Source organism: Blennius ocellaris (genome assembly GCF_963422515.1).
Source record: "Blennius ocellaris genome assembly, chromosome: 2".
NCBI classification, from domain to species: domain Eukaryota; kingdom Metazoa; phylum Chordata; class Actinopteri; order Blenniiformes; family Blenniidae; genus Blennius; species Blennius ocellaris.
In genome coordinates this window covers 4,656,459-4,674,079 of record NC_137651.1, presented here as the reverse complement: position 1 = coordinate 4,674,079, position 17,621 = coordinate 4,656,459, and the positions used below count along the sequence as shown (strand labels likewise).

General features: G+C 44.4%; 2 protein-coding genes across 2 annotated transcripts; one reads left to right on the top strand and one right to left on the bottom strand.

The window, feature by feature from the left end:
* Nucleotides 1-9,277: 9,277 nt before the first annotated feature.
* psmd8 (proteasome 26S subunit, non-ATPase 8) lies at nucleotides 9,278-12,495 on the bottom strand. The gene is made up of 7 exons (XM_080512795.1): nucleotides 12,370-12,495; nucleotides 11,685-11,757; nucleotides 11,451-11,553; nucleotides 11,196-11,361; nucleotides 10,564-10,664; nucleotides 10,186-10,297; nucleotides 9,278-9,946 (listed from the first exon to the last, which is right to left on the bottom strand). The coding sequence occupies exons 1-7, from the start codon at nucleotides 12,472-12,474 to the stop codon at nucleotides 9,809-9,811; spliced, it is 798 nt and encodes a 265-aa protein (XP_080368921.1). The 5' UTR covers nucleotides 12,475-12,495; the 3' UTR covers nucleotides 9,278-9,808.
* Nucleotides 12,496-13,643: 1,148 nt separating this feature from the next.
* nup88 (nucleoporin 88) lies at nucleotides 13,644-16,346 on the top strand (the record flags this gene model as incomplete). Its single annotated transcript, XM_080512753.1, has 1 exon — nucleotides 13,644-16,346. One exon carries the CDS (start codon nucleotides 13,644-13,646, stop codon nucleotides 15,798-15,800), a length of 2,157 nt encoding a protein of 718 aa, XP_080368879.1. The 3' UTR covers nucleotides 15,801-16,346.
* Nucleotides 16,347-17,621: the final 1,275 nt, after the last annotated feature.

The following is a 17,621-nucleotide window of genomic DNA, read 5'->3' as shown; positions in this document are numbered from 1 at the left end:
CTCTCTCTCTCCCTCCCCCTCTCTCTACCTGCCTTGTGCCAGCACATCCGCACTAATCATTGACAGCATCGCGGCTCGGTGGTCTGTGGGCTTTGTCAATGTGACCATGTGATTTTAAATTATTGAGAAAGAGCACCGAGCTGCTGATGTATGCAGTGACGTGGGCCACAAGTGAAAAGCTGCGTACACCATCAATGACCTCTGCCTGGTGCCCGGATAATTAGGGGGCAAACAAACTCCACTTATCAAATATGTATATATATTTACACAAACTACACTTTAATTGTATTTTTTGTTTTAGTTTTTTTTAAAGTCTTGAAGGGACCAAGATAAACCAGCATAATGTTGGCGCTCAGGGCTGCCGACGTTTCAGCACCACGGACAGCAACACGTACTTTCTGAAGTTAGGATTTGACGCAACAAAAAAAAAGCTGTGTGTATGCAAATTACGTTTGCATACACATATCGTATCACAATCGTGTGGTAAAAATAGTCACAGTTGTCAAGCGCTTTCAAATGCAAATCTTAGAATAATGTAAATGAGGGACTGATCCGTCGTCCAAGCAGGAAGCAGTTCAAACAGAGGTACCAACACATGTTTTAATTGTTACAACCTGTTTATATATCTGCTTACTTACTGGTTGGTTTTCTTTTGCTTTGTTTTGTGGTTGTGAATACGTGATTGGTTTAAAACACACGCACACAGGGTGCAAATAGATTGACGGAGATAGGATTTAACAAGCTTGTGTTTCTTCCTACTCCTTTTCGAACATGTTAGGGTTTCAACTTCAGTGTAGTCTTTTAATTATTATGTTTGAAATGAATGAATGAATGACTGAACGAATTCATGAATGAACGAACGAATGAATGAATGATTGATTGAAAAAAAGAATCGTGATTGGGGAGTATCTGGCCACCTTGTTTACTGCACGTAATGCCTTGAAATGTATAAATACTGTAAATATCAACATTTAATTTATTGATTACTTGTGAAGTATCTATCTATCTATCTATCTATCTATCTATCTATCTATCTATCTATCTATCTATCTATCTATCTATCTATCTATCCATCCATCCATCCATCCATCCATCCATCCATCCATCTAGCTGACTACTGCGAAGACTTTCACATAATGTAAATGCAAACATGCTACAATGAGTTTAAAACCTGGATTACAGGGTTTTGTTATATTTCATAAAGTAGTGCCATTATTTTATGAAGCACCAGACTGGAATAATTAAAGCAGTTACAATTGCCAGAGTTTCAGTAGCTTCTTGACTAGTTCCTCTTGTGAAAACAGCTGCATACCTGCCGTCTGGCTGTCCCAAAGAGTAAGTTTAGCACATTGTTGTGTGTTTCATTTGGGCACCTTGCAGACCAGGACCGGGATAAAACACCACACGCAGCAAAACCTTTCAGCACCACGGACAGCAACACTCCTCCTTTTGACGCAAATTGATTTAAATGCACACAAAATATTTGGTGCAAATGTAATTTGTTCTCAGCAACTATGCATTAAAACTATGCTGTGTTTTCAAGTATTCTTAATTACCAAGACTAAAATTTAAATATGAAATAATAATTTAACTGTTACTGTTAAAGACGGTTGAAATGCAAACATCACAGTGTTACATATTTTGAATCATACAAGCTTTAGACTTGCTCATTAGGAGTGTGTGTAATGCCATTGCTCTTAATGCTATAATGACTAAATATTAAAGTCCCCATATTGTACTGTTTTTCAACAATTTGACAGAGATGTCAGAGGTCCAATAAAACTGTATTCAAAGTGTATTTCCCCAAATGCAGCCTCAGTTCTGAAGTTCCAGCAGTTCAAAAGTCCCTTGAGTGAGAATAGGCTGTTTCTGTGTCTGTCCACGTCCACGTCCACGTCCACGTCCACGTCCACGTCACTGTCAGAGAGACAATCATTATTGACAGATTGGGTGGGTTTCTGCTCAATTTGGTTTCTTATGGAGCCTGTTTGTGTTTACTTTTGTCTTTATTTAGTGCAGTTATGTGTTTATGACATCTTCTTTATTATGTATATCAACATTTTTATTTTCAGATTAATTAGCATGATGTTAGTGTTACTAGCAAGTTTCTAACGGTAGCTCCCACTAGCTGTAAGGGTAAGTGATACGGATTTTCATATTATACAGAATTGATTCGGGATATCACTAACCTTTTTTAGTTTTGGTCTACCAGTGGGAGGGTCAAAGAGGGAGTGGTTATTTCCCCGCATGATGCCATGAAGGGAAAATCCCTGATTCACCCCTATGAGCACATTTGCTAAAAAGTGGAGCAAGCAAGTGAGGGAGACGACAGAGTTTCTTCACTTCCAGTGGCCTCATACGCAGGTGATTGGGACACATATTACTGTTAGGAAACCATTATAAAGGGATTTTTTCATATTATGGGACCTCTAAGGTATAATTGATAAAACTACCAGAGTTTCTGAAGAATCCTTAACCTCCAGACTGCTATTTCATTAAAATGTACTTGTATTTACAAGTAACCTTCCATTTACTGGCGGGTGAGCATAATAGTAACCATGACCACATTAGTCCTCCTGACATCAATTCGATAGATTTACAGGTCTTTTTTTTTTCTTTGTTTTTAACACACACAGACACACCCACACCAAAGCATACGCATACACATACAGACACACATATACACAGACACACGCACATACATTGATTTGGTTGGGAGGAGGGTGCCCCCCACTCCCCAGGCCGCCAGCCAGGCCCTTACCAGACCACTGCAGGATCTCATTCTCCACCAATCTGACCGTGAATAGGGAGGGAGAACCACTACCCAGCCCCCCCGGGGTGCCACGCCCGAGCGAGCGTGCCCCCCGTACTCCAGCCGCACTCACCCCGGAACAAGGCGGGACCACAGCGGGAGGTGCTGGGTCATCTCCAGTCAGCTGTCCATCCAAGCCCGGAGCCCCACTGCTCCCCGTCTCCCCCCGATCCAGGGGTGAGCCAGACCCGGAGCACAGCAGCAGGGGCCATCCCTGCCCCAGCGGGGCACTCCCCAGGATAGATGCCAGCACCCCCCCAGATCGCAGGGCCGCCGACCACCCAAGCCACAACGCCCCAGCCACAGACGGCCCCAAGAGCCCCAAGGCGGAACTACCACCCCCCCACAGGGCGACATGGTGTATTTAATTATTGGGGACCATGTCAACTCAAATTGTGCCAATTGATTTTTCCTACAAGCAGAAATTCTCTCCAATGTGATGTGGTCTAGGAGTAAGTTTTTAAATAACTTTATATTAAGATTATGTTGTGATTTCCAGTTCATGAGGATTGCCTTCTTTGCGACGCTTAGGGAGACCAGGAGTGTGAAGGATTCATTTTTCTCTCTTTTAATTTCTGTGAGATCACCTAACAGGCAAAGTGCAGGTGAAACTGGAATGGGGGGGTCCAGGCATAATGATAAATCTTCACAGATCTTTTGCCAGAATGTTTGGACTGGCGTACACTGCCAGAGTGCATGTAGGTAGGTATCAGGGAGATTAGCTGTGCAGTTTGAACATATGTTAGATGAAGTGAGACCATCTTGAACATCCTTTGTCCTGTAATGAACTCTGTGTAGGACCTTGTATTGTATAAGCTGTATATTGTTGTTTTTGCTCATTTTGAATGTATTTCTACAGATTTGTGACCAAAGCGTTGGGTCTATGTTAATGTTTAGATCTTCTTCCCATTTGGAGGTGGGAAGGGATATTGTGGTATTGGAACATGACAGTATTGAAACGATTTTAGAAAGTGGTTTTGGTGCTGAGATCTTCAGGAGGTTTGTCACTGTCTGAGGTCAGTTCAGGTTCATCTCTTCTCGTTTGAACTTTGTTTGTATTATTGACTTAAGCTGGAGATATTCCAGATAGTTATTTTGACTGATACCATACGTTTCTATTAGATCTTTAAATGGAATAAAATAGTTATTAGAGAGAAGGTGTTCCAAGTTTCTTATTCCCTTGTTTTGCCATCTTGTGAAGTTTATTGGTTTCTTTTTTTGCAGGATGTCAGGATTGTTCCAGATGGGTGTGAGTTTGCAGGGAGTGAGTGATGATCCATTCATTTTAAGAAATTCCCACCAAGCTGTGAGCGATGTGTTTATATTGATGCTTTTAAAGCAGTTGTGTTTTTTGATGACAGGACTGAAGAGAGGAAGGTCTCTGATGAGGAGATCTTCACAGAAGGATTTTTCAATGTCCAGCCAGCCTTCATCTAAGGGTTTCTGATTAATCCATTTTATAACGTAAAGTAATTTATTGGCAAGATAATAATTATAGAAGTTTGGAAGTTCTAAGCCACCTTGGTCCTTGGTGTTCTGCAGTGTTTTTAAACTTATACACGATGGTTTATTTTTCCATAAGAATTTTGAGATGTGGGAATCCAATTTATTAAACCATGTTTTTGGTGTTTTTGTTGGGATTATTGAAAAGATGTAGTTAATTTTAGGCAGGACCATTATTTTAATTGTTGCTACTCTCCCCATAAGTGATATAGGAAGTGTCCTCCACCGAGTGAGGTCTTCTTCTATTGTTTTAATAAGGGGTGTGTGGTTTAAGTGCACCAGGTCTGACAGTTTGGCTGAGATATTAATGCCGAGGTATTTGATGTTCCCTGGTTTTAGTGGGGTATTTGATGTGTGCTGAAAAATAGAGTTAATGGGCAAGACAACTGATTTATTCCAATTTATAGAATATTCTGAAATTGCAGAGAATCTGCCTATTAACTCTATTGTTTGTGGAAGAGAGGTCTGTGCATTTTGTAAGAAAAGTAATACATCTTCTGCATAAAGGCATATTTCATGGGTTACATTTGCTGTTCGTATTCCTTTTATGTTATTGTTCTGTCTAATGGCTGCTGCTAATGGTTCAATAAAAATTGCAAAGAGAGATGGTGAGAGTGGACACCCCTGCCTGGTACCTCTCTTGAGATTGAACCTTGAGGAAATTTGATCATTTGTTTTAACACAGGCACTGGGTGAAGTGTACAATGTTTTAATCCAGGAGAGGTAATTTTGTTCAAATCCAAATTTCCGTAGTGTAGCGAGTAGAAATTTCCAATTTACCCTATCAAAAGCTTTTTCTGCATCTAAGGAGGTGATAATGGCCTTTTGTTTATTCTGGTGGCAGTGGTCTATAAAATTAATTCATCTGCGTGTGTTGTTAGTGGAGTGTCGTCCTTTACTGAGGCTGTGGAGGAGCTGCGCTCATGTCTGGAGACAACTGACTGGGATGCATTTGGGGCTGCTTCTGACAACCTGGACGAGTACACGGAAACTGTGACCTCATACATCCAGTTCAATGAGGAGCGCATCATACCAACGCGCACCAGGGTTTGCTACAACAACGACAAGCCCTGGTTCACACCCAGACTCTGACAGCTACGAAAGGAGAAGGAGGCAGCGCACAGGAGTGGAGACAGGAACTTGTACAGAGAGGCCAAATACCGCTTTGGCAGGGAAGTGGGAAAAGCCAAATCTGCATATTCAGCCCGACTCCAAAAACAATTCTCCTGCAACGACTCTGGGGCAGTGTGGCGGGGGCTTCGGGCTATTACCAACTACAAGCCCAAGGCCCCCAGGGCTCTGAACGACCTGTCCCTCGCGCAGGGCCTGAATACACATTACTGCCGCCACGAGCAACCATCAGCTCTTCACACCTCTGCAGACACTCCCCCCATCACCACCCCCACCGTCAACAACCCCAGCACTTCATCAAAGGCCGCCATGGACCCCCCCTCCCCCTCTGCCCTCTCCATCCGCGAGGAGGACGTGCACCGGCAATTCCTAAGACTGAACCCGCGGAAGGCCCCCGGGCCGGATGGGGTCTCCCCCTCCACCCTGAGACTCTGCGCGGAACAGCTGGCCCCCGTCTTCACAGACATTTTCAACACCTCTCTGGAGTCATGCCACGTGCCGTCCTGCTTCAAATCGTCCACCATCGTCCCTGTTCCCAAGAAATCACGGATCACAGGACTTAATGACTACAGGCCGGTGGCGCTGACGTCTGTGGTCATGAAGTCCTTTGAGCGCTTGGTCCTGCCACACCTCAAGGACATCACCGCCCCCCTCCTGGACCCGCTGCAGTTCGCCTACAGAGCCAACAGGTCTGTGGACGACGCAGTGAACCTGGCCCTCCACTTCATCCTGGAGCATCTGGACTCCCCAGGAACCTACGCCAGGATCCTGTTTGTGGACTTCAGCTCCGCCTTCAATACCATCCTCCCTGGACTGCTACGAGACAAGCTCTACCAGCTCAATGTGCCCGACTCCCTCTGCAGGTGGATCACCGACTTCCTGACGGACCGGAGACAGCACGTGCGGCTGGGGAAGATCGTCTCGGACACTCGGACTACAAACACTGGGACTCCTCAGGGCTGTGTACCTTCCCCCTGGCTCTTCTCCCTGTATACAAACTGCTGCACCTCCAGTCACCAGTCCGTTAAACTGATCAAGTTTGCGGACGACACCACCCTCATCGGGCTCATCTCTGACGGTGATGAGTCCACCTACAGGAGAGAGGTGGACCGGCTGGCGTCCTGGTGCAGCCACAACAACCTGGAGCTGAACGCCCAGAAGACAGTGGAGATGATCGTGGACTTCAGGAAAGACACAGCCCCTCCGTCCCCCCTCACCCTGACAGACTCCCCCACCCCCATCTCCATTGTGGACTCCTTCCGTTTCCTGGGTACCACCATCACCCAGGACCTCAAATGGGAGCCAACCATCAGCTCCCTCATCAAGAAGGCCCAGCAGAGGATGTTCTTCCTGCGGCAGCTGAGGAAACTTAAGCTGCCGACCAAGATGCTGGTGCAGTTCTACACGGCCATCATCGAGTCCATCCTCACCTCCTCCATCACAGTGTGGTACCCCGGGGCCACAGACCGGGACAAGTACCGACTGCAGCGCATTGTGCGTGCTGCTGAGAAGGTGATTGGCTGTCAGCTCCCATCTCTCCAAGTCCTGTTCATCTCCAGGACCCGGAGGCGTGTGGGTCGGATCACTGCTGACCCTTCTCACCCTGGACACGGACTATTCACCCCTCTCCCCTCAGGCAGGAGGCTGCGGTCTATCAAGACCCAGAGATCCCGCCACTTGAACAGTTTTTTCCCCACCGCTGTCAGACTCATGAACAATACAGAGACTTAATGACTCTAAGATCCACTGCACCACTTATCACTGTATCACTTTTTATCACTCCATCACCTTATGCACCGTAAGTAATTCCATCCTGTTGTTCCTGCTGTTCTATGTCCATTGTTGCCGTGTACCATATTTTATATTTTACCTCTTATTTTTAGCTTATTTATTTTTATATTCCTAAGCCTTATAGCTTAAAGTTTTTAGCTTTTCTTTTATCTAAACCAAGTGTATGTTTTTATGTTTAATGCACATCTCACCAAGAAAAATTCCTAGTTTGTGAACCTGTTTACAAACAATGGCAATAAAAAGGATTCTGATTCTGATTCTGATTCTGATTCTGATTCCTTTAATGAACCCTGTTTGATCAGGGTGTATTATGTGGGGTGTCATTTTTTCTCTTCTGTTTGCTAATGTTTTACTAATTATTTTAAGATCTACATTGATTAGTGATGTCGGGCGATAGCTAGATGGTAGTGTAGGATCTTTATCCGGTTTAAGAAGAAGATTGATATTTGCACAGTTCATATGTGGGGGGAGATATGAAGATTTTTTTGATTTCCTCAACTGTTCTAAAAATAATTGGTGAGAGTAAAGGCCAAAATTCTTTGTAAAATTCAGTGGTGTATCCGTCAGCTCCTGGAGCTTTACCATCAGGCATGTGCTGGACAGCTTCATGCAGTTCTTCTACTGAGATGGAAGCTTCTAGGCCTTGGATCTGTTCGTCTTTTCTTTTCTGAGGTCAACTGTGCTTAGAAAGGTCTCTATTTCAGATTGTGAAGGGTCAATTTGTGAAGAGTAAAGTTTTCTATAAAATTCTCTGAAAGTAGTATTTATTTCCTGAGGGTCACAAGTGATTTCACCATTTTGAGTTTTAACTGAGGGGATTGTACACTTTTCTTTATTTCGTTTTGACTGATTGGCTAAGAGTTTGCTGGATTTATTGCCATGTTCAAAGTTCTCCCAGCGTAATCTCTGTAGTTGAAATTGTGTTTTGTGTTAAATTTTTTCATTCAAATCCATTTTAATCTCTTTAACTCCGTTAATAAACGGTCATCTTTGGAAGCAGCGTGAGCTGTCTCTATAGTCTTGATTTTATCTTCTAATTATTTTTCCTTTATTGTTTCCTTTTTGGTCTTGTATGAGGAGTAAGAAATAATTTTGCCTCTCATGACAGCTTTAGCTGTCTCCCAGAGGACACAGGGAGAGACACCAGGCAGATCGTTTGTTTCTAAAAAGAATGTCCATTGTTTTTTAAAGAATGTGAGGAAGTCTTGATCCTTGAGCAGTAAAGTGTTCTATTAGTGACCGTCATAGTGACAGGTCATGGTCACTGATAGTGATGGGGTGAATCTGTGTGTCCGTTGTGTCTTTAATCAGTGATTTACTCACTAGAAAGTAATCTAAGCGCGAGTAGGATTGGTGCACTGCTGAGTAGAAGGTGTACTCCTTAAGAGTAGGATGAGAGGTGCGCCAAGCGTCGCAAAGGCCATAGTCACTCATGTACTGCTGTGTTGGGATGTCACACGACCACAGAAAGTTTGTTCATTTCTGGGGAAAGACAATATTCATTTGTTCTGATACGCAGTCATGACATATGAATTTTCTCAACTCACCCAGCGTTAGCAGACAGCTACCACAAAAGGCCTGCAACCAGGGGCCTTCACTCCTCAACTCCTCTGCTGACCCGACCACGAGGGTCAGACCTTCCCCTGATCCAGACCAGCGCCCAGTCTGCTCTCCCATCAACCAAGGAAAACCAACCGGTTCCTCCAGGACGGGACCAGGGAAACGACGCCTCACAGAACTTCTTTGTGTTTTCCTCAACCAGCAGGAAAACTATCAGATAGTGGTTCATGTTGTAAAGTAAAATCCCAGTTTGAGTCGTGGTTTTCAAGGCTTGTTGTATGGAGCATGTACTCTGTGGTTCCCCCCCCCCCCCCTCCCACAGTCCAAAAACATGCATGTGAGGTTAATCAGATGCTGAATTGCTTGTGTGTCAATGTTGTCTGTCCCAGATGATTGAGTAGAAGATGGATGTATACAGACTTCATTTAAAAACAAAACAAAACACATGTAATAAAGTATATTTTTGAATTATTTATTGCAGACAAGGATTCACTTTGTAAGCTTAACTGGATTACAAACTTAATCTTTTGAGAGGAAGAGGCAACACTGTATAGAAAACAACTTATGGCAATTCTCTCAGTGGTGGGTACAAAGCCAGGGTGTTGGTCTGAGTGCTACTGAGGAGAAAACACACCGTCTCACCTACAGAAACAAAAAGAGGTTGTGTGGCACTGAAAGCAAAAAAAAATCCCAGAGTGATGATTATGAAGAGTTTTTTTTCCTTTTTCTGGTAGTTGTAAAAGAAACACACAAGTTCTGAAATGTCTACATGTAGTATCTCAGAGTTTTTGTTTCCCAGTCACCTTCAGGGAACGGCTGATGAACAGATCAATTTAAATGTTACACATCTGGAAAAAAAAAAAGAAAAAAAAAACCTTACCAAAAAAAAAACCAACCAAAAACCCCGAAACACTGTGGAACGCACGTCTGTGTGTGTGTGTTATATGCCGGACCGGAGTCGTGTTTGTCTGAGTGCATCGGTACGGGTTGGAGAGTGTTCCTGGGGGCGGATTACACAATCATTTCCAGCTGTCGTGCGTATTCGATGACCTGTTGTGCCAGCTCCGTGGAGGGGATGTTCACCTCCTCTGTCCGCTGCTGCTGACTGCTGAAGGAGTAATAACCATCGGCGCTCAAACTCCACCCGCGCTGGAATCACACCAAACCACCAGTCACATTTCCATGTTTGCAGATTCCATTCGTTGTATCCAAGAGGGAAATAGTTTCTTCTCTTTATAGTGAGAACGTATGAATAAATATCGACCTATTTAAGCCTCCATTTCCCCCACAGATAAAAACAACCCTTCCCATCATGCACATTCAAATACAACTACTGAGAGTACAGGAGGCCGATTGTTTCCTTCCTCATTCTTGAAACAAATACAAACCTTCTTGGCGTAGTCTGTCATCTTTTTGGGGGTGTTGAAGAAAAGCACCCGGGTCGCTTCGCCGAACTGGATCTGCTCGTAGGCCTTCTCTATGCAGCCAGCAATCTCACCACTGTGAGTGCAACGGAAATACATCGCTGGTTTAGAGGAACTCCTCACATCATCTTTGTTAACCTGCTGCTGATCAGCACAACACTAAGAAATAACGCCTTCTGGTAGACCTTCTTAATGATTTACCAGTATGTCTTCCATGGCCATTACATCACATTAACAACATCCCATACCACATTCTAACAGGAAGAACAAAACAGCAGCAAACTGCCTCTTACTCGAAGATATAAGGAAATAAATGACTATCCAGGGTTGCTGTGCTCTTACCGGATTGTGTCAAGCAGAATGTCTATAAAATAAGTGTAGCTCTCCGCCGGGATGTTGCCTTTGGCCAGAAATACCTTGTTGTAGCTTCCCTCCATCAAGTACTGAAAGTGCAGGAGAGGATATAAATGGTGTCAGTCGCAGTCAACTGGCATATATCAATATGCAAAAAAAAAAAAAAAGAACAGAACAAACAGTAGTGCATCTATGGAAAGTTTTCCATGATGGAAACAGTGAAAGTTACATTAATTTTACATTATTACATGAATTGAACATTGTAATCCTCTTTTGTTTATTTTTCTATAATTCATACTAAAATTGATGACCATTAATTAAAGTGAAACACAAAATTTTATATTTTAGAAACTTGAGTTTATAAGTTTGAGTATATACATATAAGAATTATACAAGATATTAAAATGTTGAAATACGTCCATATAAATATCCATATAACATTTAAGGGTCTACTTGAATAAATTTCAAACCTACATTGTTGATTTAACTTAACAAGAGCAATATTTTTGATTAATTTACTAAATATGCTGTAAAATCTTTAAAAACAACAACAACAACAACAAAAAATCCCATAAAAACAACACAACATTTGTCTTTTGTCCAACAGTGAATGTCCGGACCTGCTCTAAGGACACTGGGTGTTTGATGTATACGTTGCTCTGAATGTCTCGTGCACTCAGCCTCTCCAGCTCGGTGTGGAACTCAGACACACGGTTCTGTGAGAGCAGGAACAGCAGGTTCAGCCCCAGTAACTGGTGCATGTAGGCGGCTTCAGGCAGCTCATCCCTCAATGACAAAGAACCAAGAGAAACATGTTAGAAGAATTTAGCGAACAGCCTCGGATAAATTCTCACACATCAACAAAACGACATTACTTGTAGTCAAAGTAGTAACATTTTAGCTGCGCCATGTATCTCTCAAAGGATGGGATGTCCTTCTTCAGGATACTCCACAAAGCTCCGATTTCAAGGACATCACCTGAGACACAGAGGGATAAGGTTGTTTATTATGTATTAATAATATGTATGCCATTTACGTGTCAGTAAATGGCATACATATTATTCATTGGAGTTTATTATTGATGTTGACAGAAGCGTCATTGTACTCACGAGCTAAAATTAGCTGCTGCTTGGTCAGCGCAGACCCGGTGGTTGGTAGAAAGTTCAACTCCAGTAATGAAATCTGAAAAAAGACCATTGTGATCATTAAATAAACCATTTCAATGTCAGAGATTAGAATACAAGAATGCCTTTTTTTTTTTTTTTACTTTTTTAGAGCTGAGAAGACAAACTTAAAAAAACAGAAATATTTACAAAGGTAACGCCAAAAGCTAGTACTTCTACTGAGTTGTTAAGATTGTTTAGGAGAAAATAGTACTGATCAGAAAGCTCAGAAATTACATTCACAACATAAACTAGATACCAAATCAATTTCAAACTTACTCAGTCAATTGATAACACCAGATTTATATACGATTACAGTTCATAGTAAAGGTTAATGTCTAGTTTCATTGGTTTATGGACGTCAGCTGTCTAACAACGTGAGCAACAATGGCTAATCTTATTGATAAACAATTTGACCTCTCAAAAAGTCTTTCATCCTCCGAATATTAACAACCGAACAAATGCTTTAAGTCAAACGTAACCGAAAATAAACCAGTAAACATTGTTAGCCCTGTTAGCGTCAGTTAGCATACCTAGCTCCCCATGCTAACAGCGACATCGTTCACAGAGTGGCGACTGCCTCGGTTTGGCGCATTAAACCCATCATATATGGCGACATCAGCGAGCTCACCTTCAGTTTAGTGAGGAGTTCTCCACATTTGCTGAGGTTTGGGTTTTTCTTGTTCCACTCGGTCTTGAGGGTCTCGTACAGCCCCGCAGTCTCTTTCAACGCCATGGTGATTCTGCAAAATGTACGACACCGGTTGACGGAATACGGTAGGCCGCTGTCGTGAAACGCTTCCGTTACGGCAGACGGTGCGTTCACGTGAAGCTAGGAAAGTGTGGAAAAATTAGGAGACACATCTGGGGTTTTTTTTTGTTCGTTTATTTATTTTTTTTGTCTTTTGAATCATTACAACTTTAGCAAAACAAAGATATTGAACAGTTCTAACAAACTATATTTTAGTTCACAAAACAAAACAAAAATTAAAACATTGACATACGTGCATATATACCCACCAAGATACATGTAGAATAGAAGGGTAACACACGCATACAAACTTCAACAGTTTCTAAAAAGGAGTAGGAATAAGATCGAGATATATATATATATATGTGTGTGTATATATATATATATTTTTTTTTTTTTTTTTTTTTTTTTTTTTATGAGCAAAACAGCAATTTACTGAATAATTATGCCACTGTCACATTGTTTTACATAATCTGCAACTGCTAGGCAATAGACAAGTGTCACAAAATACAGGATAACCCATGACTGAAAGATAATGTGTGAAAATAAGCTCAGGTTTATATGTTTGGTTAAAGTCCTTGAGAACTGTAATCTCCATACATTTCAAATACAAAATATAGTGACATAGTGGCTTCTGGAAAGTGTGAAGGTTTTGTTTTATTTTTACATATTTTACTTGTGTATATAGAATTTTCCACCAATTCAAATTATATATACTTACATAAACGTGTTTTTTTAAGGTCAGAATGATGCAAGACAACCGAAAAAGCATATGACTAAACTTTAAAGTGAACTTCCTTCACTTCGGGGGGCCACAGGAAACTCGAAAAATGTGGTAATTGAGACTCTGTTAGATGAAAATAATTACAGTTCTTTTATGAAAATGTATACACATTTGTAATTTGGACGTTTGATCGTTGAGTGGGGGAAGAGATGGGCTTACAATATTTTAAAGTAAATAATAATAACGTGAGCGGCTGCTTTTAAAACACTATCCAATTGTCTTTTGACACATATGTTACATTTAGAACAGGAGCCATCGAAGTTCAACTTGTACACAAATATCTTCATCGACAAGCAAGTTGGACAAAGTACGTGACTCCCGATGGACACTTGAAGGCAGCACTCTTCTCGCGAGTGATCTGTGAAGGAAGATGGCGGCGTTCAGCACGGATCGGTGGCTGAACGAGCTCCCGAACCACGAAATCTTCAAAACTATCCGAGAAAAGTTGAAGTCGCAGGCCGGCCCGAGTGGAAAGGTCGCGAAGAACCTGGCGTTCTGTCTGGGCGGGGACTTGTTCCTGTGGGACGACGAGGACCGCGTGTTTTCCACCACCAACCTGCGGCAGTTGAGCTCGGATGAGGCTCCAAACGGCGGGAAGCTGCAGACACTGCTCTGCATCAACCCTCCACTGTTCGAGGTGTGTCAGGTGCTGCTCAGCCCCACGCAGAACCACGTCGCCCTGGTCGGCCAGCGCGGGGTGTCGGTGCTGGAGCTCCCGCAGCGGTGGGGCAAGAGGTCGGAGTTCGAGGGCGGGCGGAGCAAGATCAACTGCAAGACCATCCCGGTGGCGGAGCGCTTCTTCACCAGCTCCCCGTCGGTGACTCTCCGGCAGGCGGCTTGGTTCCCCAGCGAGGCCGGCGAGCCCTACCTGGTGCTGCTCACGTCGGACAACACCATCAGGTTTTACGGGTTGAAGTCGCCACAGACGCCAGCGAAATTGCTGCCGGTGTCGCAGTCGGATGACGACAGCAGCGTCCACCGTCCGGTCCGGTCGTATGCGGCCTCTCTGGGGGAGATCGCGGTAGCGTTCGACTTCGGGCCCGCTTCATCACCTCCTCGGAAGCTGGCAGCACTGAGCTCCAGGGACCAGCCCGTGTACCCGCTCTATATCCTCTACGAGAATGGGGAGACCTTCGTGAGCTACACAAGCCAAGTGAACGGTGTGAGCCTGAGTAAACCCGTGGGCCCCCTCCCCATGTATCCTGCGGCCGAGGACAACTACGGCTACGACGCGTGTGCCATCCTGTGCCTGCCGTGTGTTCCCAGCATCCTGGTCATCGCCACAGAGACGGGCACGCTGTACCACTGCGTGGTGATGGAGTCCGAGGAAGAGGATGAGACCGGGGCCGTGGAGAGGTGGATCCGAGGTGCGGAGGCAGTGCCGGCATTGTACGTGTTTGAATGCGTGGAGCTGGAGCTCACGCTCAAGGTGGCCACGGCGGAGGATGAGGAGCCTCAGGAGCTTGACTTCACCTGCCCGATCCGGCTGCACAGGGACCCGCTGTGTCAGCAGAGGTACCACTGCACCCACGAGGCCGGGGTGCACAGCGTGGGCCTCATCTGGGTCAACAAGCTGCAGAAGTTCCTCCAGTCAGGCGAGGAGGAAAAGGACGGTCTCCAGGAGCTGGCCGCAGAGAGGCGTTGCATCGTAGAGCACATCCTGTGCACCAGGCCCCTCGTCACCAGCGAGTCTGCTCCGGTTCATGGCTTCTTGATCGTGTCTGACCTCTCCTTGGGCGCCACCATGATCTGCATCACCAGCACTTACGAGTGCATCCTGTTGCCCCTGCTGAGCTCCATCCGGCCCCCTTCTCCTCCTCTGCTCTGCTCCCATCCGGGCCCGGGCCTGGGCAACTCCCCCCTGCGCGGCCTCGCCGACGACTCCTTCGAGCAGCACATCCGCAACATCCTGGCCCGCAGCTCCACCAATCCCCTGGTGCTGAAGGCCGGGGAGAAAGACGCGTCGCCTCCACCTCCAGAGTGTCTGCAGCTCCTCAGCAGAGCCACGCAGGTTTTCCGCGAGGAGTACATCCTCAAGCAGGACATGGCCCGCGAGGAGCTGCAGAGGAGGGTGAAACTGCTGACGGGGCAGAAGAACAAGCAGCTGGAGGAGATGACGCTGTGCCGGGAGGAGAGGAGGAGTCTGACCGAGGCCGCCGAGAAGCTGGCCGACAAGTACGAGGACGCAAAATATCGCCAGGAGACCATCATGAACCGGGTGAAAAAAGTGTTGTGTGGCCTGCAGAGGCAGCTGCCCGTGCTGTCAAACAGCGAGAAGGACATGAAGAAGGAGCTGCAGGCCATCAGCGATCAGCTGAAGTACCTGGACAACTGCATCCGGCAGGTGAACATGAAGATGGAGTACCAGAAGACACAAGTGGACAAGGACACGCCGGCGGACAAGACGACGGTGCCACTCAGTGCCCACCAGAAGAAGGTGGTGCAGGACGTCCTGCGAGAGCAGGGCCAGCAGATCGGTGACATGATGAAACAAATCAAAGACGTCAAAAACCACTTCAGTTTCTGAGCAGATGTTCCGCAAACGGCTTGTAATGTTTCAGATTCTCTTTTTGAATTTCCTTTTGTAAGCTTAAACAAGAAGCTGCGGAAAACTTTAGCTCCTCGCGAATGTGGCATTTAAGCCAAGAGATATTTTCGATACTCTCGTATGACTTCATAGTTTTCTCCAAGACAATGGTTTTGTTCTAATACAGTGAATTTGTCCTTCTGGCCTCATTTGAGCTCTTCTGATATTTCAGTCCATTAAATCTGCTGACTCGGGACACAACATGCTGTGTTTACATAAATAAAGAAATGCAGTTAAACTGAGTTTTCTACGATATTTTCAACATGGTTTAAACACTTTTGAGACAATAAATCTTGATGTGATAAACTGTAAATGTTGTCCATTATTAGTGAATTCATATATCAGGCGACTATATAGAAGTGACTTCAGCGCCACGATGTTTTAATCAAAAACACTGGGAATTTGTTACTGTTTTGAAATTCTAAATGAACCTACACTTATATCGAAGATCATAGACAAACTTTGGTTGTAAAAGTCGCTGTAGTTTCATCCTCACCAGCAGGGGCCAAGTTGTGATTGAGCATTTTCTTAAATTTTCCATCTTTATAGGAACAAATATTATTTTCTGGAGCAGATTGCAGCCGACCGCCAAGGAAGGATTCACTCTGCGCGAGTCGTCAGTCCATCACATGTCAGAATCACTCATTCACATGTGTCTAGAGTCCCCAAATGGTTTTGGGGGGGTTTGTTTTCAAGTGTGAGATGAAACAACATGTAAACAATGCCCTGTCAAAAACAATCCTGTCATAGCTGCCAGCAATGTAATAATTTTGCCCATTTTAAAATGTAATATATAGCCAACAATGTAATTGTCATCTTCATTTGTTACAATGCAACACCCAGTTATGATTGTTAAAAAAAAAAATCTTGTGCTTTTTTTCATACATTATTGCTCTTATTTATTTGGAAATGGGGAATAAATTGTGACATTATTGGTTGTAACAAGGCTCAACCCTGGTCCTCCTGCCACGAGGTGGAAGTGTGAACCACTACACCACTGTGCCGCCTCCTCCTATAACCTTTGACACAGTTAAGCTAAACGTTTCATAATTGTCACAGCGGCCACACAGAATGGGGATGGAGGCTGTATGTGGCCCATATATCTGATGAGTATTCGCATCACGACCAGGAAACGCTTAAAAATATTGATATTTGAAGGTCACGTTTCACTTTTGTTTTTGAATGCGATTAAAAACCTGTATTCGTTTGTTTTAATCAATAATAGAAGTTAAATCCACTAAGTTATCTGACCTTAACTAAAAGAAACATGACTACTTTTAGCTTTCCGATGCTTTTTCTTAAATCTAGCAGCTGCTGACTCATGGGTTTAAAAAAAAAAAAAACAACAACAAATGGATGGATTGTGTTTTTGTGTTGGATGCCTCATTGCTTCCACTCTGCCATCTGCTACTGGGATCTGCTGCAGCGGCTCAGATTGCCCTGGACTCCAGCTTCCAGCAGATGTCAGGCCTGTGCAGGGGGCTGCTGGGTTCTTTTCCCTCCACCTCTGGGTCTGCTGGTGAGGAATTCCCCCCGCACAAAACACTGGGTGACGTATCAAGGAGACCCCGGTTCTGTCGACTAAGCTCCCCCATTGGGGGATCTCTGGTGCCGGCGCGGTCATCCGAGGTGACCGGGGCCGCCGCGTCGCTTCGTTTGATTAGCAAATGTCCAAGATGGTTTGTGACTCAGCTGTGGGCTGATTATGTAACAGGAGGGCATTGTTCAAGATCACATGGGGATTTTTTTTTTTTTTTTGGG

Excerpts from the sequence above, each read along its gene's own strand:
- psmd8 (XM_080512795.1), bottom strand. The coding sequence starts at position 12,474 with ATGGCGTTGAAAGAGACTGCGGGGCTGTACGAGACCCTCAAGACCGAG. Across the intron at positions 10,298-10,563 it reads ATTCTGCTTGACACAATCCG|TGGTGAGATTGCTGGCTGCA; the intron begins GTAAGAGCACAG and ends TTGCACTCACAG. Across the intron at positions 9,947-10,185 it reads TGACAGACTACGCCAAGAAG|CGCGGGTGGAGTTTGAGCGC; the intron begins GTTTGTATTTGT and ends GTGTGATTCCAG.